This window comes from Aristolochia californica, unplaced genomic scaffold, assembly GCF_029961685.1.
Source record: "Aristolochia californica isolate CCGP_79_NKW_82.1479 unplaced genomic scaffold, dmAriCali1.0.hap1 SCAF_5, whole genome shotgun sequence".
Lineage (NCBI taxonomy): Eukaryota > Viridiplantae > Streptophyta > Magnoliopsida > Piperales > Aristolochiaceae > Aristolochia > Aristolochia californica.
In genome coordinates, this window is record NW_027182214.1 from 42,132,006 (window position 1) to 42,154,437 (window position 22,432).

Consider the following 22,432-nt stretch of genomic DNA (forward strand, 5'->3'; position numbering starts at 1 on the left):
CAATTTGGTAGCGGAAAGCATAGTACTTAACCCAAGATAATAACAATGGCGAAAGCTGGTTGAGGAGAATGTCTTGAAAGAGTTGTAGAGAAGTAAAAATTGTATCCATATGGAACATGTAAATATCTTTGTGGGACGAAAAATTATTGAAGAAAGAAAAAAGTCTTATATTGTATTGTTCTGGCCTTAGGTTTGTTATGTGTAGACTATTTGTAGACAATGAGTTCCTTCTTCATCTTGGGAAATTTGAAGGAAAATCTGGTCTACTCCTGTTGCAAAAGGTTTTTACAACTTTTAGTTGTGTATTAGCTGGTCATGCTGCTAGGCAAGTCAATGTTAATCTTCCTGTATAAGTAGAAGGCGAAAAATCTTCAATAATTTAGAATGAGCTGAAAGTTCTGGTGCTTGACTTATGCATGAAAAGTAGTTTTACTTATATTACAAGATCATGCTTATCGGTGTTGATGCAATAATGTGTGGGTTTACATAGTGATGTGACTAAAAGATGGTGGATGACAATCTCTGAGTTTGGTCATTTGATTCACGAACAGTGTTATTGATACTTGAGCTTTTTGGTTGACTTACAATTTATCTTGTTGTTGGCCACTATATGATGCCTGATGGAAAAAGTTTTCTTCACTTACTATGTCTGATAGCTCAAAGAGTTGAGTTCCAGCAAAATTCTAGCCTGTTGCAAGCTCTAAATTAGAAATTTTGCAGAGCTTCAGGTGTCTTTTTGGAGATGTATAGTTCTAGTGATTCTTATGATTTGTCCTACCCTCTCCAAGAGAACTAAAACTTATTTTTAGGTTGAGTAAGGTGGCTGAACTATTTTTTTTTCTCCTTTCCCATGATATAATTTACTTTTATGAGTAAGCCTTATGTTTGAATTGATAAGTAACAAATATCTTCCATGCCGTAGTGACACGTATGGCTTGAATAAGCCACTTGTGTGGCTTTGATTGGCTATAACTCCTCTTCGTTAGCATCCAGTCTAGACTGTTGATGATGGTTCACGCTTTCAACCTAATCATGACCATTGATCCATTTTGGAAGCTTGATCCTTCATATTTCATATCTAAAGTTAGAAAAACAAATCTTTGTTAGTATTCTTCTCCACTAGCCTCTCAAGTTTCCTAGTAGAGAAGAGAAAAGCAATAAATAAAGTTTTTTTGCTATTTATTTCTATTTGCATTTTTTTCATGATGTCAGACCACTCTCTATGCTCAATGGTATGACAATTATTGGTCTTATGAAGCTAGGATTGAAGCAATTAGCCAGTGACTGCTGAAGTTGGATCTTCTTGTAATGGTGTCTAGTATATAGCATGCAGTTTGGGGTCAGTAAAAAAGCACTGGAGAGAGGTGGATATTATTTTTTTCGTTTATTGTTGTCCTTGATTTTGTTTTTCTTATTTCTTGCGAGGATTTGTGGTCAAGTGAATCTGACAATCCTCTCATGTGGCTGATGGAAATTAAAACATTTGATGAAGTCAACAGTTGCTTTTATGTCTGGTTTGATGGGGTTTGTCAGAGTGGTTCTGTCCACTCTTGTAGGCGGTAGCTTTCCACACCTAACAGATCGGTCTGTTGGGTTGTATTGGCTAGCCGTTGTTAAGGTATCAGAGCTGGGCACGCTACATCACGCGTTCGAATCCAGTGAGAGGTGGTCAAGAATGGGTGGGGTGGGTGTCAGAGTGGTTCTGTCCACTCTTGTAGGCGGTAGCTTTCCACACCTAACAGATCGATCTGTTGGGTTGTATTGGCTAGCCGTTGTCAAGGTTAACTGTGTTTTAGGTCTTACTCAGGTTTTAGATGTAGGTATTATCTTTTGGTTATTCTGCAACTCTCCTGGGTTCTATTGAGTGGAATAGTAGTCATTTGAGGTTGTGTTTCGAATGACATACCCTAAGCTGTTTGTATTGTCTGGATTTCTAAAAAATGTAAGATCAAACTCTTTAATAAATTGTAAAGATACTTCATTGGTTTATTTTCTTCTAATTTAGTTTTCCTATCAGTTCTGGTTTTCTCTGTATTTCTACTCGTGCTGACTAATTTTTCTATCTTGGGAAGTCTATTAATTTACTATTTGATTTTTGTGATTTGATACGTAAGCAATCCATTAGATTTGAGAATTCAGGTTAGACTGCTTCCTTTGCTTAAATGGGTTTGAATTTGTTTGAGGGAAGTGATGATGGGGAAGATATATTCAAGATAGAACTCACAATGTAAGTAGTAGCTCTTATACCAAATGTTAAGTACCTAGCCAATATTATCCAAAAGATTGGCCTTGGTATCAGAGCTATATTGCTTTTGCAAGTTCGAATCTTGGAGGGGGTGATCTAGAGGGAACGACCTAAAGGCCAGATTAAAATTACTGGTAGGCTCAAAAAGTAGGTTGAGCCAGTGTCATTAGAGTGGGCTGCTAGAGAGGGCCACTAGAGTTGGCCATCACGGACATCGCTCATAACGGTGGGAGTATTGTAATAATCCTGGGGTTAAGTACTTGACTTTTCGCTACCAAACAAGCCGGTTTTTTGGGTAATATTATCTCTAATACCAAATGTTATGCATCTAGCCAATACATACTAAAAATTTGGCTTTCCGCTACCAAACATGCCAATTTTTTGGGTAGTATTGGCTCTGATACCAAATGTTATGAACCTAGCTAATACATACCTAAATATTCTAACGGAGACCTTTAAAGTGGATAAGGGAGATTTGCTTACTGTGAAGAAACCCATTGTTGATAATGAAGAAGTTGATGATGACTTTCAGAGCAGATTGGATGAGTATTTTGGGGAAGATGGAGAATTGAATGAGAATGAAGTGTTCCTGAAGAATTACCTTTTAAAGCAACTCTGGGTTGATAAAGATAAGAGCCAAAAACCTTTATCGCAAGAACTGGAGGAAATTTCAGAGGAAGAAGATGAATTGGATAGGGAAGATGAATATGAGAAAAAAATTAATTTCAGATATGAAGAAGGGGTTGGGGATCGAAATTTGGACCTTTCACCACAAGGATTTGTTAGGAAAAAAACAATGCTAGAAAATCACAAAGACAGAGAAAGAAGGAAAGAGAAAACCAGAAGAAGATGGAGATGGAGTAGGAACTGAAACACCTAAAGAATTTAAAGATGAAGTAAATATGGCATAAGTTGGACAAAATATGGGATGTAGCTGGAATAAAGAAGGGAGACGGTTGTGCACTTGATGAAGATTATCTAGAGGAGGTTTTTTACCCCAAGGAGTATGATAAGCAAACGGAAAAGACTTTTGGTGTGGATTAATATGGAGTAGAAGATGTAGATTTTGGTTTCGGAAGTGGTGGTGATGATGATGATGTTGGAGATGTTGAAAAACTTGATTTTGAGAAGAAAGATGAATTGTTAGGGCTTCCGAAAGGTTGGGATGAGCCTGGATCTCGTGATGGCGTCTCAGCAACAAGGGATAAAATCCTGAAGTAGAAAAGGGATAGTGGGGAAGAAGAAGAAAAGGAAGTACTCCATGAAAGTGGAAAGAGGAAAAAAAAAACATAAAATTTCTCTCTAGGAGAAGATTGTTGTTGAGAAAGAGCTGGAGGAATATTATAAGTTGGACTATGAAGACACTATCGGAGACTTGAAGACATGATTCAAGTATGTATCTGTCCCATCTAACAGATACATATTAACTTCAAAGGAAATTCTATTGATGGATGATTAGGATTTTAGCCAATATATTTCTCTGAAAAAACTTGGTCATAGCAAACTGAATGGAAAGTATCTAAAGAGAAGATATGCCAATTGAAAAAGAACAAGAAGTCGCTCTTGCAAGGGGAGGAAGAATTTTTCCCCCTTCGCTCCCGAAACTTGTTTGTGCTTATTCTTTGTAATTTTCACAGAGAGTCATCTTTGAAAGGTTAATCCTTGAAATCTGGTAGGTTTGTGTCTTAGTGTTCTTGGAATGCGTTTAGAAAATATTATTGGAGAACTTGGTGAGATTGTTGAATCATTTCCTCCTGATATTAAGGTAGGAAAAGTAAACCTTGTTTCCCATATGTCTTAGATCCTTATAAGCAATCTTTGAACAGTTTGTACTCGGTAATGGGAAAGCCTCTCTGAGATACTCCTGTCCTATCTATATGACTTTCACATATCTCAATCTGTATGTGTTTAGTTCTTCAAAATCCACCAGCTTAAAAATTAATAAATGTTATATTGAACTACAGATGGCATTGGTGGTTATTGCTCGAAATCAACTTCTTATTACCATAGCTGAAAGTTCCTGGGAAATTTTAGATATCTCTGGATCTGATGTTACTGATCTTGGCCTTGGAAAAGTAGAGCCGTCTATATAAGGTACCTGGCCATTCCTTGCTTTGGTTAGAATACCAACTCTTTGCTAGGTCTCATTATCTTTTCTTTGGCCACTTGAATTGTTTTGGGTAGCTTTTCTGATCACTATTATTATCCTTGAGTCCTAATTTGATATTCAAACAGCTGGTGTCAGAGAATTAGGGAATTTGGTGTTTCCAGGATATTTAAGCACTATTTATAGGAAACATTAAGATGGGGGTATGTTCTCTTCTTTTGTATTATGATCGGTTTCATTTCCTTTAACAGTTGAGAGATCTGAAGAAGATAAGTCTCTACTATCTTAATTTTAGTAACTGCGTTGAACTTTATGAATGGTTTACTGACATCCATGATCTGTGCATGCATATGTATGCTAAAGGCAATATTTGGAAATTGTTGTTGCATTGACTGAGAAGATCTTGTTTTCTTTACTTGAGACTGTCGTTAAAATGGGTATCCATGTGCATGTGTGGATTTTATCCTTTTAGAGTAGATTGTTGCAGCCTTTGGGTTTTAACTAGCAGAAGTTAAATCCAATTGCAGTGGTTTCCCAACAACAATTTTACTGTACGTAGTTGCGCGTACATGTTGATGCGAAAATTAAAGGATGTTGAAGAAGATTCTTGGGAGGAGCTGGATAGTGCTGACATAGCTGATGGTTCTCACTCACTTCGCTGGCTCATATGAGTATGCTCTTTACACTTTGCGAGCCTTACATTTTTCCATTTGTAAGATTGGAGTGATATAGAGGAATGAAGAAAATGGAAACATCTGATTCAAGCTTGTAAACCTTCATGTTTCCCCTTTGACAGCCAACAATTGAAGATCGCTTGAGGCAGACTTCGGTGGTTGTTCACTTCTTCTGTAGGGTGTTGTACGGTGTGCTCGGAAACTGCAAGTGTCGTCCAATAGTTCTCAAATAAACAAAAGAAAAAGTTCATTGCTATGTAAATGTCTTCTCCATGTTATACAAAACCCCCTTTCAGCAGTAACGACTAATGAGGCACTCTCCCATTTGACTACTTGCACGTAAGGGGCCTCCCTTGCCCTGCCGTGATATGCCCCCTTTTCAGAATAACAAACATGGCTATTGCTTTTTTTTTTTTTTGTTCCATCCAAAATAAATGTGGCGCTTGTAAAGAGCAAACTTTTCACTTTCACTGATGATTGAAAATACAAAAATCAAAACAAGGTGAATGTTGAATTTTACAGTTTCAAAACTTTTTGAGATTATTGTGGAGGCTATACTCACCATTTGCAGCCGACAAGAGAATAGGAAAGACAGAGGAAAACACAAATGATACACAACTTTAAATATGTTTTGGCGATATGAATAGTAGATTTCTAACAAACCTTAGATTTCCTAGTGTTTTGTCTAGAAGATAGCAAACATGCGGCTTAATCACAACTAATAGAGGCTTGTTATATAAAAACTAAAAAAGTATCCACTAGGGCAAAAAAATAATTAATTGTGACACTCGAGAACTTGGAGCGGAGAATTATACAGATGCAGAAAAATCTGCATTCACGTTCAATATAATTTTTAACCTGCAGAACAATGCAAAGAACGACAGCTGTATGCCTGCAAAAACGCAATGCCCCCAGCCCTGAGGTTGGTCTAGAGTTATTCCACTGAAGAACTTTTATTTTCGGAACTGAAGAAGACACCCAATTGGCTTGACGCCACACAAGTTACAGCTACGAAGACTGCATGCAACGCCAATTCCTTACACGTTCTATATGAACTCGGGCAATCACAAAATTTGCTCATTCACTGATTTGAATTGGTCAGGTTTCTTAAGACGAATGGTAGAATACCACCGTGGTTGAAATACTCCAACTCCACCTGCACATCCCAAGACAACGCATCCTCAGCCAAACAATGAAAGAAAAAAGAAAAAAAAAGCTACCCTGTTACACACTATTCTTATGATTAGTATTTGATATTTTGAAACAATTTCACCCAATCTTATTTCCACTATTTTCTCAAGGCAAATAAAGATGAGTTACCTCTGTGTCAAAACGAGCTGTGCAGGTGAAAGATTTGCCCGTGTCAGTTGTGACAGTAACATCTTGACCAGGCCTTATCTCGCTCACATTATTTGGCAGGTCAACGGTGTACCTCTCGTGTCCAGTCAAGCCAAGTGAATCAGCATCCTCACCAGCCTTGAAACATAGAGGAATAATACCCATACCCACCAAATTGCTGCGATGAATCCGCTCAAAACTCTTGGCAACCACAGCTTTCACTCCCTGAGAAGTGGGTGATAAGAAATAATAAGGAAAAAAAAATGAAAAGAAGCATAGAACCACCACTGAAATATAAAAAAATAAATGTATGAGATAAAATATCAAACCCACCAACAACATTGGACCCTTGGCAGCCCAATCTCGAGAACTGCCACTCCCATACTCTGCTCCAGCCAAAACAATGGTATCATGTCCATCGGCTTTGTACCTTGTCGCAGCATCAAAGACATAGAGCTTCTCCCCAGTGGGAATGTGAACGGTCTTTGGGCCCACTTCTCCATTCAGTAGCTTATTGACAAGACGTATATTAGCAAAAGTGCCCCTAGCCATTACTTCATCGTTACCACGACGGCTTCCATAAGAGTTAAAGTCTTTCCGGTCCACCCCACGCTCAAGTAGGTACTTAGCAGCAGGGCTGTCCTTGTGAATGCTACCTGCTGGAGAAATGTGATCAGTAGTAATACTGTCACCAAAATTAAGCAAGCAATACGCATCCTTCACTCCATGGGGCCCAGGTGGAGTCATAGTCATGCCCTTGAAGTAGGGGGGTTCATGAATGTAAGTTGAATTAGGATCCCATGAGTAAAGAGTGCTAGCTGGCACTTCAAGCTGGTTCCACATTGAATTGCCCTGGGTAATGGCCTCATAGGTGCTCTTGAACATATCAGGCAAAACACTCGATTGAACAACCTGGAAGAGCAAATGTGTTTAACTTTGGAAATTAGAAATTATCAAAGATTGCAACTGTATAGACACCCCTAAGAGCACATACCTCTGCAATTTCTTCAGTTGAGGGCCATATATCCTTGAAATACACGCTCTTGCCATCTTTGCTAGTTCCAATTGGCTCCTTTTCGAAATCAATATCAACCTGAAAAGAGAACACATAACAAAAATCAGTGTCAGCATAACTACTGCAAATATTGACATGGAGAAAATATGAGCTACAAAATAAAGTAATTACCGTGCCAGCAAGAGCATAAGCAACAACAAGGGGAGGTGAAGCAAGATAATTAGCTCTAGTGAGGGGGTGCACTCTTCCTTCAAAGTTCCGGTTCCCTGAGAGAACAGCAGCAGCAACAATATCTGCCAAAACAAAATGGAATTTGATGAATGCACCATCGACCGATTTAACTTCGTACAAATATTGCAGGGTTAATTTCATAAACTGTAGCTTATAAGGCATAAAATGACAGGTTACCATTTTCTGTAATAGCAGAAGCAACTGACTCATCAAGATCTCCAGAGTTTCCTATGCATGTTGTGCATCCATACCCAACAATTTGGAACCCTTGCTGATCCAAATATTTTTGTAGGCCACTACATTCAGCAAATTTAAAGACATAGTCATTACGTTTCTGCACAGTGCACAATGCACAGGCATTCTAAAATATTTCAAGTAGAAGAAACTAACAAAGTGAACAGGTTTGCAAAGAAATGTGATACCTCTTCTGCAAATATTTGGTGACTACTCCAGAACCTGGGGCAAGACTTGTTTTAATCCATGGTTTAACCTGAAAGTTTAATCAGTTCAAATTAAAATGGATTGACAGCTGCACAGCATGATGTCTAGAAAAGAACAATAGAACAATTTAAAACATAATTGAAAGAGTATGTTGATCATTTAAATGTTGACATACCTCCAGGCCCAATTCACAGGCCTTCTTTGCAACTAAGGCAGCCCCAAGCATGACACTAGGATTTGAGGTATTTGTGCAGCTGGTAATGGCTGCAATGACAACACTACCATGCTTCAGCTCAGCAGGCTGTCCATGGAATGAAAATTTTGCAACTTTGTCCTGTGTTTCTTTTGGTACAGCGAACCCCTGTATGTCAAATATGCATGTTACATGTATTAAAGGAGAACTTTGTATAACATACATGAAAACACCCAAAATAAACAGAATAAGGCGCTTTTTTCCTGTTTTCTATTTCAAATGAGAACATAACAACGTTGATAATATTCAGAGACTAAACTTCAATTAAACTGCAATTAAAGGGGTAATACTAAATAATCTCATTTGTGTCCGCATGGCGACAGAACTTGGTTTAAGTTACATTAGACATAGACAGAGTCTAGAGAAATTGCTCTAACGTTTGCAAGCTCGGCTGAAACAGTAATATGATTTTGTCAAGTGCCCAAGGAGCAAGGTACACAGGTTGCAGCATAGCTTGACCAAATTAATATGGTATTAAAAGGTGCAAATATGTAAAAAAGAGAGCATTTTACCTTGAAGCCAACTTTGCTATCAAGGCAAGAATGCCAATCTCCTTTCATTTCCTTCAAAGGAACTCTATCATGAGGCCTATCATGAAAAAAAGAAATTAGGTTAACGACCAATTTTAGAATGCAAAATACAAGTACAAAGCCAATGAGGGCTGGGAAATTCCCTTCCTTCTCATTCAAAATTTTCATTTTTTAAGTAATTAAAGACAAATTTTCTGAAAAAAAGAGGTCACCTCTTGGGTCCTGAAACACAGGGTTCAACATCCACAAGATCCAGTTGCAGATAAGATGAATATGTCCTTTCTGTTTGAGGCTGCATCACCCAAGGAAGATCACTTAAATCTGATTATAACCCACTCAATGGTAAGAGAGAATTAGAGAAAGCCATTATTTACCTAGTAAAAAACATAAATTAGATTTACCTCATTGTAATCCACAAACATTTTGTTTGCTCGGAGATAGGCTTCTATCATTGCAACCTTCTCTCAAAAAAGAAAACAGTGATCAAAACCCATAATGCAACTCGTTAACATAGCTTGACAATTTTAGAAGATACATACAGTTTCATCACTTCTCCCTGTCAGTTTGAGATACTGTAGAGTTACATGATCAACAGGGAAGAATCCCATAGTTGCTCCATACTCAGGCGACATATTAGCAATTGTGGCTCGGTCAGCTAATGATAGTTCTCTCATGCCCTCACCTTCATGTCGTACAAAAAATTAGAACATCAGCAGAATGGGATAAAAAAGCTATTGTCCACCAATTCAATAGCAAGAGGATAAATAACATTACCATAGAACTCAACAAACTTGCCAACGACACCATGCTTCCTCAACATTTGGGTCACTGTTAAGACCAAGTCAGTTGCTGTCACGCCATTGTGTAATTTTCCCGACAACTTGAACCCCACAACACCAGGCAATACCATACTCATTGGCTGCCAAGACAGAAATAAAGAATTAGTATAAAAATTTTCAGAAAAATCATCAAGGATTTGGAAGGTGTATGCATGTTGCCAAGACAATGTGTTAACAAACCCCACATTATCAAGAATAGGGAAGCGTAAGCACAAGCTTATCTTGAAATAGATATATCTCAAGGAGACAGGAAAGTTTTTCCAGGTTGTCAATGAGAAAGATCTCAGGAAAAAACGGATGTCTAGGTTAGACATTTCGATAGACAAGCTTTTACCATGCAAATCAGGAGTTTGATTTCTGACTCAGACAAAGGCCTATTAATATTGAAACTAAGAAAGAAGAAGCAAATCATCTAGCATATCAATATCAAGCAAAAACAGTTAGATGCCACAAGAAAAATATTTTTATTGTTTTTTAGAGAGTGCCGAGAAGCTTTTATTGAAATAATCATAATAATAATAACAAAAATATTAAAATAACAATAATAATAATAATTGAACATAGTACATAGTTGTACAAAAATTTAATTGTGGCTCATTAAAAAAAAAAAAGGAACAACACAGAGAGCTCCAGGAAAAAAAATTTAACACTATTTCAAAAGCAATGTTTTCTTCTCAAGCAGGGAATCAATATTAGCAAAGACAAGGAATATATAGATAAAGTAAATACAGAAAACAAATTTTTATACCTGGCCAAGCATTGCTGCCTCTGCTTCAATTCCTCCAACACCCCAGCCAGCAACTCCCAGTCCATCAATCATAGTGGTATGAGAATCAGTGCCAACCACACTGTCAGGGTAGAGTATGCCATTGCTGTTGAAAACAACACGGCCAAGGTATTCCAAATTTACCTGACATTTTAACAAAGTAATTTACTACATTATTCAAAGAGATACCTACTGGTAACATCAATCTTACTATAACTATTCATAATCACCAAAATATACATAATTCCAAAAACCAATACCTGGTGCACAATTCCAGACCCTGGAGGTACCACAAGCATGTTTCGAAATGCTTTAGATCCCCATTTAAGGAAACCAAATCTTTCCTTGTTGCGTTGAAACTCAAGCTCCATGTTTGCCTGGACTGCATTCTTTGACCTTGCCACATCAACCTGGACAGAATGATCAACAACAAGATCTACTGGGACCTGTACACATAATTTTCACCTTAAATGCAAACAAATAGGAGATAATAAGCTGATGAATTAGAGATTCTCGCAAAAAAGTTCATTGTCACACAAGCATGATTGTGAATAGGACCCACCAAGGGATTGATCTTATTAGAATCACTGCCAAGATTGTTCATAGCATCTCGCATGCAAGCAAGATCCACAACAGCTGGCACACCAGTAAAATCCTGTATAGGAAGAATCAGCATAGAGCAAATCCCAAAAGCAAAACAACCATAACCCATCTAATACACTTCTGGTGACACACCTGCAAAAGAACACGGGCAGGCTTAAAGGGAATCTCTACTTGGTTAGGAGAAGTATTTTCCCAATCAATTATTTTCTCAACATCCTCCTTAGTGACCTGGAAATTATCACAGTTCCGAATTGCAGATTCAAGCAGTATCCTGATAGAGTATGGCAATTTATCTGCAACAAAGAAATAAATTTAGAACATAACTCGCTTCCAGCTACTGTTTAGAAAAGTGATAAACTGTAATGAACGTTTTAGCAGATAATGAAGTCACAGAATGAGCTCTCAACGGCAAGCAATTAAACCAAACTTTAAAAAGTGCAATTAAACCAAAAAAATAGCTTATTGAAAGTATAACTATCAGTATAAAAATGGAAGAAATGGAGAGAGTCACAACCTCCAAATCCACCAGATCATGAAGATAAAATGCACATCATTACCTATCCGAGGATCATTGAGAGCTGGTAAACTGTAGAACTTCCCAAAATCTCCACCACCAGGCTTTGGGAGACCGGTCAAAATGCCCTTGTATGCATTTTCAGAAGCTGAATCATAGAACTTAGCAATTAAAATTTGCACATAGAAACCAAACAAAAACATTCATCAGCTACATATGGTAATGTATTTATCTCTTCATTTGGACAAAATGTGTCACCAATCCTTTCTTATCCATGTCATGCATCCCTCCGAAATGCGGATTGTCTAGATGCCTTTCAATCAAATTTACAATTCAATATGTGATGTGATTACCAATACTCTAAAATTCAAAATTTCACCAGAAACACGAATTAGTAACGATCATCCAACAAACGAAGGTCTAGAAAACAAGACATTTGACCCTCAGCACTCCAGATTCAAAGTGCCACAATACATGTCAGTTGCTTTATAGCATGTTGATACGCTTATCTCTATCATAACAGATAATGTGAAACAATTCGAAGAGATCGATCTAAGTTTCTCTCCTTATCAACGGCAGCAGCATCACAGATATAAACAGTATAAGTCACAAAACCGTAAACAAATAAACATAGAGAGTCGTACGGCCTCATTAAAACACAACGTTTTCATTCATTTGGGCAAGACAACTCGAGAATCAATAGAGCGAACTATTTCGGCAAACGGAAGACTCTCTTCTTAGCAAAAAAAAACCCGCAAACATTTAAAGAACGCGAAAGAAAAAAAAAAAAAAACTATACGATCTTGCATGGTCAACGATCAAAACAAAAGGTCAAAATGGACAACTCAAACCTTGAAGGATTTAGAATTTCACAAACAAGTAAAAAAACACTGAGGAGATGCAATACCCATGGTGGCGATCTTGCGCTCGAATCTCTCGATCACAGCAGTCGAACTCCTGATCTGAGCACGCAGACTAACCGGCGACCGCCAATCGACACCGTGCCTCCAAGAATTCGAAGAAAGAAACGGTCTAACCACAGACGGCGCGGTCCTGGCAAAACTCACCGATCGGTAATTCAAAAGCGAAGCAGGAGACGCGGAAGGAGGCGAAGCAAGGTTCCTCGGTACAAAAGAAGGAAACCTAACCCTAGCAGATGTTCTTGCAAGACCGGCTGAAGCAGCTCTTATATACATGATGGAAGTGATATGAACCTGCCTAAAATGATGCGAACAAAGGTTGGTTCTTCCGAGCAAGTATGACGTTCCTTCCGTGAGGAAAAAAAAAAGACGACCGTCGCCGGCCCTGCTAGGTGTTGAAAGAAGTTTCCGAACTTACCGTCGCCAGCGCTGTTCGAGATCGGAAGAAGGTTGAAGGACACTGTAGCCCGATTGGAAAAATTTAATCAGCGCCGGGTCGCGCCTCTTCAACTCAGTGTGCTGAGTCTCGCGCCGGACCGGGCCGACTGAACCGATCCAACCCAAACCAATTTGGACCGGGTCAACTCAGTGAGTCAACAAGGCCGAAACAAAAACAAAAAAAAAACACTAGACCCGTTCTCTTTAGCATATTGTTCTAACCTTGTTTGTAAATTTTTAATCATGTCGCATGATCAAGAGATTCTATTATTCGATGTTCTAAATTTACAAATACAAACATTAATGGGAAAAATGAGACGGATGATGAGGACAGAATTAATAAATATACATGAGAAATTGGATAGGGCAGAAAAGGGAAACAATGGCGGCACCCATAATTTGTTCTGAATATCCTAAGGAACAAAAAGGACCTAAAAAGAAAATTAAGTATTCAATTGAAACTTATGATAAAAATAAATTTAAAATATTTAGGTATTTTTATTATTAATATTTTTAAAATATATATATTTAAGTGACTATTGTTATTATTATTTATTCTTAAAAAATATTTAGAGGAATTTATTATTAATATTTATTTTAAATTGTTGCGGTCCGGGAATGAGATCCGATACGAATGTAGATGACCATGATTGTTTGGCGTTCAAATTTGTTGAAATTAAAAACAAAAAAAATGAAAGATTTTGATGTCTTATTTTAGAGGCTTTACATTTTTATATTTATAAATCCTGCTTTGCGTTTGGACTCCAAACAACTTAACTTCCCCTTATTAAATTAGGCAAATAAAATAAAAAAATAGTTAAGGGTCAGTATGACAGAATCCGATTATTCATTATCCCCATTGTAAGTGATATTCGTTCGTTATTTTCTTCCTAATTTTATTGGCATTTCTCCAAAATTCCTTTCATATGGTACTTTCTTCTATTTTTTTATTGGTTTCTGGTTTTCTTTATCATATTAGAAACGGGACTACAGATCATTTAACGGACTACATCTCGTCTTTGGGGACATAACTTTAAGGCAGATTTTGAGCATGCTAATTCGGAATTTCTCTTTCTTCAAAGAGGGGTTCTAGAACAGATACTGGAGGTTGCTCAGCTCCTTTACGAGTTCTGTGGAGATTCTGATTCTTTGACATCTGAAAGGGACATAAATGGAGAGTGTTCTGCACATGAATCCTGAAACAATACATAAAACATTAGCCCAGTAAAGGACAAATTACACTAAACTTGAGATCCTGACAGAATTCCTGAAACAATACATAAAACATTAGCCCAGTAAAGGACAAATTACACTAAACTTGAGATCCTGACAGAATTGTAAAGAAAGAATGGTCCTGAAAAAACCAGATCATACAACAGGTGGAGCAGAACAAAGCCAAATAGCGAGAAGCAACAATAGAAACATGAAAACTGCAGAGAACAAAAGGTTCAAAGGAGTTTCAAGGAAGTTTCCTAGAATAATGTTCAACAACAACATATTACAGTTTCGGTTGTAAGGGATTCATTGGATGTGATGTAAATGTGAAAGAAGCTGAAGAAGAAGAAGAAGACGACGAAGCTGACAATAATAAAAGTTCTGTTAGAAAATGCAGCGTATATGTCAAAATATCTCAAACTACTTGCGATGTCAAAAACATGCGATATTTAAGAACCATAGTATTGGGAATAAACAAATGTTATCAAAGTGTAGTAAAAAAATCTTAAACAGCCATCTGGATCTTTCCGTATCTACATAGCAGAATAACATAGATGCAAGAGCATTTTCTCATTGTTGAACAATGTTAGAGTGAGAGCTTGGATTCATGAAGGGCATGCTCCAAAACCCATTATCCAGAAATGGCTCGCCCAGGCCATTTGCTAGAAGTAAATGCATTTACTACTGAAAGGTTCTGTAACAGATGAAGCACTCAGGCACATTTAGTCAAAGAACATATCTGCTGAGTTCTTTCATTGAATAACGGGAAGCAGAAAAAAACTAATTAACTTAACTTGAAGCATGGCCATTATGGACCATTATTGTAAATTTAACATCCCATTTTTAGTCAGTCATTAAATCACCACAACCAAAGTCTCTAATAACTTATTCTAAACAAATGCTAATGAGAAAAATTGAACTGACACAGACTGATGTAAGTAGAAAAAAATAGCATTTGATGGAAGAAGTAAAACAATTGAAAAAGATTGCATGACAGGAAAAAAAAAAACCCTGCAAGATCAAATTGTTCTGATCATAAATCAGGGAGTCTCTTTCAATCACATCCATGATGATACATGAGGGTTCTGGCATCTTCTCTTCCTCAGTTCTGAAGTGCGGGGTAATTTTGACCGGCTCCTTAACTCAGGAAAAAAATCTCTATTTGCAGTCCTTGGAGATTCTCTATGATTTCGGTATGAAGCATAAGGACTTGCTTTGACGTGTCTTTAGCTGAATTTTGTGTTTTTTCCATAGTTGGTTTCAAAACTACAATTCTTGTAGGCAAATTGGGAGGGCTCAACTTTCACATCACTCTGAGATTTTTCTCAGCCTCATAGTACAACTTCTGTAGTTTTTTTTTAGAGCCAGTTTCTTGAAGTTCAAGTATACCAGAGCAAGTCCTAAATAAAGGAAACAACATGTGCAACTAGAATAAGTCGTTGTTCAAAGGCTATCCATCAGTATAGCTTTCCCACACTATGGTCATTTCTAGAACATTGAATGGTTTTATGATTCTTTATGGATTTATGTTCTTTTCTCTGTGCTAAGCAAGGGAAGGAGACTTAGAACAATTAACAAACTAGACTAGCACTATTAACAAGGCAAAGCATCCTTCGTAACTCAAAAGAGACTTGATTCAAACTTCATAATTAGGGCATATAGCCAGCCTATCAGAAACATGCTCATACATCCACTAGTTATTATTAGATCCAGAAGAGAAAGAAAAGAAGATATCTCGAAACCTTTTCTACAAACTGGATACTTGGTGATTCCCTTCTCTTACTTCGTGTTTAATCAAGAGGAAGAGAAGTGCCACTGAGCCTATTACTAAGGATGATGGAAGGGTGACATCTAGCCCAAAGACTCATTTAGAATTATCTATTGTACAAACAGCCTTCTCTGCAAATGGTATGACTTATCACTGCAGTAACAAATCTGCCAACTCAGAAATGTTACTATCATATGGAATTAACTTTATATGCATGTAAGTGTTTGAAGTAAAACAAGTATGCAATATGAAATCTATCAACATCATTATAAAAAAATATAGTTAAATTAAAATTAATAATCATCAACTTGCATGAGAGGTATAAGAGGAATTTTTCAAACACCCAATAGGAAGACATTTCCAACTGTACTAGACTGGTTCGCAACATGAAAACCTCCAAAATAGTTTCACAGGCAACTCTTGAAGAAATCAAATAAATTATATTCAAACCTGAGTTTGTAAACAAAATCCAGAATGTAACATTGCAATTGCTACCTTTTCCTTGGCAAGTCAGAAGTTCTTAGTTCCTATGAAAATGTAAAGAAGTTAACAAAGAAAAACAGGACAGATCAAACATGCAGCACCATTACTCTCAGTGTTTATTCTGATTTTTTGCCTTTGGTGGCAATTTCCCATATGCCTTGAGCCTGGAATATGATAGCTTAAGTTCTGCTTGTCTCTGTCTTCTCCTACTTCGCCTGGATGTGCCTAATTCGCTGTTCAATTCCTCCTTTTGGGCTTTCCCTTCCTCCTCAGGCAACGATTTCTTCTTCTTCTTCGTATCAACCTTCTGATCTTCCAACTTCACCCCCTGCAAGAGCAACTTCTTGTTCTTTTTCAGGTGGTATCTCTTCTCTTTAGATACTTTCCATTCAGTTTGCCTATAAGGAGCAAGTTTTTTCAGAGAAACATATTGGCTCAAATCCTGATCATCCATCAATAGAATTTCCTTTGAAGTTAATCCGTATCTGTTAGATGGGACAGCTGCATACTTGAATCGTGTCTTCAAGTCTCCGATAGTGTCTTCATAGTCCAACTTATAATATTCCTCCAGCTCTTTCTCAACAGCAATCTTCTCCTGGAGAGAAATTTTACGTTTTCTTTTCCTCTTTCCACTTTCATGCAGTACTTCTTCCTCTTCTTCTTCTTCTTCTTCTTCTTCTTCTTCTTCTTCTTCTTCCCCATTGTCCCTTTTCTGCTTCAGGATTTTCTCCCTCATTGCTAAGAACCCATCACGAGATCCAGGCTCATCCCAACCTTTTGGAAGCCCTAGCAATTCATCTTCCTTCTCAAAATCAGGTTTTTCAACATCTCCAACATCATCATCATCACCACCACTTCCGAAACCAGGATCTGCATCCTCTGCTCCATAATAATCCACATCAAAAGTCTCTTTCATTTTCTTATCATACTCCTTGGGGTCAAAATCCTCCTCTAGATAATCTTCATCAAGTGCACATGTCTCTCCCACCTTTATTCCAGCTACATCCCGTATTTTGTCCAACTTATCCAGTATCTCCTTCATCTTTAAATTCTTCATGTGTTTCAGTTCCTGCTCCATCTCCATCTTCTTTTGGTTTTCTCTTTCCTCCTTTCTCTGTCTCTGTGATTTTCTAGCATTGGTTTTTTTCCTAACAGATCCTTCTGGGTTTCGTGAATGGCCCAAAATTCGATCCCCGGCCCCTTCTTCATATCTGAAATTAAACTTCTTCTCATATTCATCTTCCCTATCCAATTCATCTTCTTCCTCTGAAATTTCCTCTAGTTCCTGCAATGAAGGTTTTCGGCTCTTATCCTTATCAACCCAAAGCTTCTTTGAAAAATAATTCTTCAGGAACATCTCATCCTCATTCAATTCTCCATCATCCCCAAAATACTCATCCAATTTTCTCTGAACTTCACCATCATCTTCTTCATTATCACCAATGGGTTTCTTCACAGTGAGCAAATCTCCCTGATCCACATCAAAGGTCTCCTCTGCTGCATCCAAGAAGGCTTTCCGAACCTCCTCTTGTTCTTCAACATAGCTCTTTACCTGAGTTTTTGATGGACTTTCTCTAAACTCGGGTCCATCTTCAATTAATTGCTTTGCCATAACATCCTTCAAATACATTGGTTTCTCTTTCTTCTTTTTCTGCTTGTTTTTCTCAGTTTCCACGTCTTTTTTATCTTCCTCATCTGAATCAAAGAACTTCACATCTTTCTGATATATTATTGGATCATTGTTCTTAATTCTAATAAGTGTTTCAAAGAATTTCAAATCTTCCTTCCCTAAATCTTCTTCCTCGTCAGATTCGTCTGAACTCTCTCCTGAATCTGGAACAAGCCCATTTTTCTTCAGTTCCTCAAACCTTTGAAGATCCTCTCGCTTCTTGTTGTGCTCAAACCGCTGTGCGAATTCTTTGTTTATTTCAATCTTGGATATATCTTCCCCATCATCACTTCCCTCAAACAAATTCAAACCCATTTAAGCAAAGGAAGCAATCTAACCTGAACTCTCAAATCTAGCGGATTGCTTACCTGTCAAATCACAAAAATCAAATAGTAAATTAATAGACTTCCCCAGATAGAAAAATTAGACAGCACGAGTAAAAATACAGAGAAAACCAGAACTGATAGGAAAACTAAATTAGAAGAAAATATACCAATGAAGTATCTTTACAATTTTTTAAAGAGTTTGATCTTACAGTTTTTAGAAATCCAGACAATACAAACAACTTAGGGTAAGCCATTCGAAACACATCCTAAAATGATTATCATTCCACTCAATAAAACCCAAGAAAATTACAGAATAACCAAAAGGCAGTACCTACAGCTAAAACCTGACTAAGACCTAAAACACAGTTAACCCCATCAAACCAGACACAAAAGCTATTGTTGACTTCATCAAATGTTTAAGTTTCCATCAGCCACATCAGAGGACTATCAGATTCACTTGACCACTAATCCTCGCAAGAAGTAAGAAAAAGAAAATCAAACACAACAATAAACGAAAAAAATTAATGTCCACCTCTCTCCCGTGCTTCTTTACTGACCCCAAACTACATGCTATATACTAGACCTTCCCTTTCCTCTCCACCACTCCCTCCCTTTTCAGGTAGAATTTGGATTGTGGATGAACCCAATTCACTTGCAGTTCTAATTGTACTTTAATCCGGTAAAAAATATTGCTTTGTAAATAGTTTTATATAAAACTGAAAAAAAAATAAGAAAAGATGACAGCTTTGCTTAGGGCTGCCTCTTCGCTGATGTGAATCACAAGCAAATAACAACAAAATCAATTGGAGCGTAGGGGTAGCATGGAACCGAGCCGGTTTGCGAGCAGCTCGAGCTTGGTTTGATTCGGTTTATCTGGATCTCGAGATCCAGATTAGACTCATTTTAAGTTAACGTGTCGAGCTCGACTGAACCATGGTTCGGGTCGAAAGCTCGCGAGCCAGCTAGTTAACTTAAGAAGTGGCCCAAGAGGTGAGAGTAGAGAGCGGGAGTCGTCTTCGACTTCGTTCGACCGCTCAACTTCAAGTTCGACATTTTCGTTCTAGCTTCTTGAGAATCAGGGGGAAGAGGGAAGAGGTCGCCAAGCTATGAATTCAAAACTCGAGGCTTCAAAATCGGGCAAGTTCAAAAGGAATTCCATCGGCTAGATCTAATAAATTCAGAGGATACAACACCGTTATCCAACCTACTTTTAATCAGACTCTCTACCCATCCGTAGGTACACTTGGAAACTCAATAAAACTTAGACAAAAAAATAGCATGTGGTGGTTATTTATAACACCCAAATCTCCTCACCACATGGCAAAATAATTCAGAGGATACAACACCGTTATCCAACCTACTTTTAATCAGACTCTCTACCCATCCGTAGGGACACTTGGAAACTCAATAAAACTTAGACAAAAAAATAGCATGTGGTGGTTATTTATAACACCCAAATCTCCTCACCACATGGCAAAATAATTCCATAGCACTTCAAAATTATTCAACAACATTCTACAACATTTAAAAATTAATCAAACTAATTCTACAGCAGATGACTAGTCCTAACAAAGCAAAAACACACCTAAGTCCAAATTCACCAAACACCCCAGGTAGAGCCCCATATGACTTCACAGTCACTACGAACCGTACCTCGTCAATGATGGGGGGTCGGGTTTCATTGGCTAATGGACACCCGTGCAGGCGACTCAGCCTAGTTTGAACTCGACACAACCCACCCTTACCCAACCTACTCTTAATCAGACTCTCTACCCATCCCAAGGGACACATGGAAACTCAATAAAACATAGACAAAAAATACCGTGTGGTGGTTATTTATAACACCCGAATTTCCTCACCACATGGCAAAATCATTCCATAACACTTTAAAATTATCCAACAACATTCTACAACATTTAAAAATTAATCAAACTAATTCTATAGCAAATGACTAGTCCTAACAATGCAAAAACAAACCTAAGTCGAAATTCACCGAACACCCCTGGTAGAGCCCCGTATCACTTCGCAGTCACTACGAACCGTACCTCGTCAGTGATAAAGGTCGGTTTTCGCTGGCTAATGGATGCCCGTGCAGGCGACTCAGCCTAGTTTGCACTGGACTCAACCCACCCTCCATTACCCTACCTACTCTTAATCAGACTTTGTACCCATCCTAGTAACTAGGGCAAACACAAGAAAACATAAACAAAATAAAAAACCCCATGTCGTGGATATTTATAACACTCAAATCTCCTCACCACACGGTATGATCATTCCATGACACTTCATATTTATTTAAGAACAACTAGCAACTAAAAATCCTACAAATTTGATCTCAATAGAGTAAACTGCAACTTCATACATCATAAAATTAAACTAAATGCATAAATCAGAAATTAAACTAAATTAAACTAAAATTAAACTAGTAACTTCAGAAAATACAACATTCAATGGCATTGGAATCCATAAACTAAAATACAGAAAATTAATAAATACAGAGAGGGAAATTCAATCAAGTTTCAATTAAACTTTACAATAATTTTAATTTTTTCTGCAATTGACAGAAATTTCATTAACATAAAATCAGAAATTAAACATTAAATCAATATACTAATTAAACACCTAAATTAAAATCAACATGATAATTAAACACAGTAATTAGATTCAATTAACAAAAGCCCTAAGAAATTACCTTGCTAAATCGGCTGCTGAAATTCAAATTCGGGTTTGGAGGGTGAGTATGGCTTCGATTTTGAAAGAAGGGGCGGCCAGAGGGTGAAATGATAGGGTACTAAGAGAGGAGGCGCTGAGAGGAAATTAAAGGGTTCTGTGATAGGGTATTAAGAGAAGAGGCGCTGAGAGGAAATTAAAGGGTTCGGTTTTGAGAGAGGGGGCGGCGAGGTGATGAAACGATAGGCTTCGGTTTTGAGAAAGGAACGGCGAGAGGATGAACAGAGGGGAACGGAGAAGAATAGTGAGAGATGTGGCTGAGACGAAGTCTGGGCTGAGATGAAGAGAGGACGGTTGAGAGGGGGGCGTTGAGGGCGAGGGCGAGCGGCGGCGGTAGGGGAGCAGTGGGGAGCGGCGGCAGCTGGCACGGCGAGAAGGCGAGAGGAGAGGAGAGGAGAGGAGAGGAGAAAGATCGAGCGGGGAGAGAACGAAAAATATAAGAGGGCTTACGTGGCGAGAGAAACATGGCATGATAGGTATTAATATATAAATACATGGCATGTTCTTGGCAGCTGACGGGTCGGAATAGTAACGTGGCAGTTGACGTATCAATTAACTCACCGACACATAATCAGTCATCGCCTACGTGTACCGTACACATGTACAGTGATCGGTGGGTATTTTTCTAAATAAATTCAAAGTGTGGTCATTTATCTAATTACATTTTAAAAATTGGATAAAAACCTAAAAGTCTGTTTTTTTAATTATTTCTGTTGGATGCTGTCTACGTGTCTCCATAGCCTAATCCGTTTTCAAATGACGGAGTTGGTGATTGTAAGTCGATGCTTGCAAATGAATTCTGCTTGCGTTTCCATCTGCTGTTGATGATTTTTGGGTTTTGGATGAGGTTAGTGACGGATTTACGGCCAAGAAAGCTGTGGAGCTGGAGATGATATGCTTAAGCTTTAGTGTTAAGAGTAACACTATTGAGCTTGTTATCTTTAGCATAGCTGTATTCATCGAGTATCTCTCTTTTGTGTTTCTTCTTTAAGTTCAAATCAGTTTGCATTCCAATTTGAGATTTACGGAGCTTAATATATTTGACATGCCGTGAAAAAGATAGACCTGTTTGTTTGTTTTGCAGGACGATGAAAATGTGCACCTTTAGAGAAAAACAATTCCAAGTTTTCCTTGAATGGTTTATTCCCTTTCTTCATCACTCTCGTCTCTAAAGCTCTTGCCATTGGTTGGAAAACTCGAAGAAAACTCAAGAGCAGAGATACATAATGACAAGACAGCAAAAAAGGTACCTGTTAAGTCAAGGGTGAAGGAGGATCTAAGATGTCATTTATTCTGCAGAAGTTCATGGATGCAAATCGTCTCTCAA

General features: G+C 37.8%; 2 protein-coding genes across 2 annotated transcripts; both read right to left on the minus strand.

Moving 5' to 3' along the window:
- Positions 1-5,785: 5,785 nt before the first annotated feature.
- Positions 5,786-12,906, minus strand: LOC137965503 (aconitate hydratase, cytoplasmic-like). Its single transcript, XM_068811764.1, has 19 exons — positions 12,464-12,906; positions 11,600-11,704; positions 11,175-11,335; positions 11,002-11,094; positions 10,700-10,885; positions 10,422-10,583; positions 9,609-9,753; positions 9,374-9,516; positions 9,236-9,292; positions 9,047-9,126; positions 8,817-8,892; positions 8,227-8,412; positions 8,033-8,100; positions 7,788-7,906; positions 7,551-7,672; positions 7,359-7,457; positions 6,698-7,276; positions 6,347-6,589; positions 5,786-6,182 (listed from the first exon to the last, which is right to left on the minus strand). Exons 1-19 carry the CDS (start codon positions 12,750-12,752, stop codon positions 6,108-6,110), a joined length of 2,988 nt encoding a protein of 995 aa, XP_068667865.1. The 5' UTR covers positions 12,753-12,906; the 3' UTR covers positions 5,786-6,107.
- A 3,411-nt stretch (positions 12,907-16,317) lies between these two features.
- Positions 16,318-21,524, minus strand: LOC137965920 (uncharacterized). The gene is made up of 2 exons (XM_068812314.1): positions 21,068-21,524; positions 16,318-18,417 (listed from the first exon to the last, which is right to left on the minus strand). Exon 2 carries the CDS (start codon positions 18,362-18,364, stop codon positions 16,490-16,492), a length of 1,875 nt encoding a protein of 624 aa, XP_068668415.1. The 5' UTR covers positions 18,365-18,417; positions 21,068-21,524; the 3' UTR covers positions 16,318-16,489.
- Between the last annotated feature and the right edge of the window lie 908 nt (positions 21,525-22,432).

What these genes read in the sequence shown, in the direction of transcription:
- LOC137965503 (XM_068811764.1), bottom strand. Translation starts at nt 12,752, where the DNA reads ATGTATATAAGAGCTGCTTCAGCCGGTCTTGCAAGAACATCTGCTAGG. An exon ending in GCGCAAGATCGCCACCATGG is followed by an intron (nt 11,705 to 12,463) that starts GTATTGCATCTC and finishes TCTATGATTCAG; the next exon opens with CTTCTGAAAATGCATACAAG. An exon ending in ATAGCAAAGTTGGCTTCAAG is followed by an intron (nt 8,413 to 8,816) that starts GTAAAATGCTCT and finishes TTTGACATACAG; the next exon opens with GGGTTCGCTGTACCAAAAGA.
- LOC137965920 (XM_068812314.1), bottom strand. Translation starts at nt 18,364, where the DNA reads ATGGGTTTGAATTTGTTTGAGGGAAGTGATGATGGGGAAGATATATCC.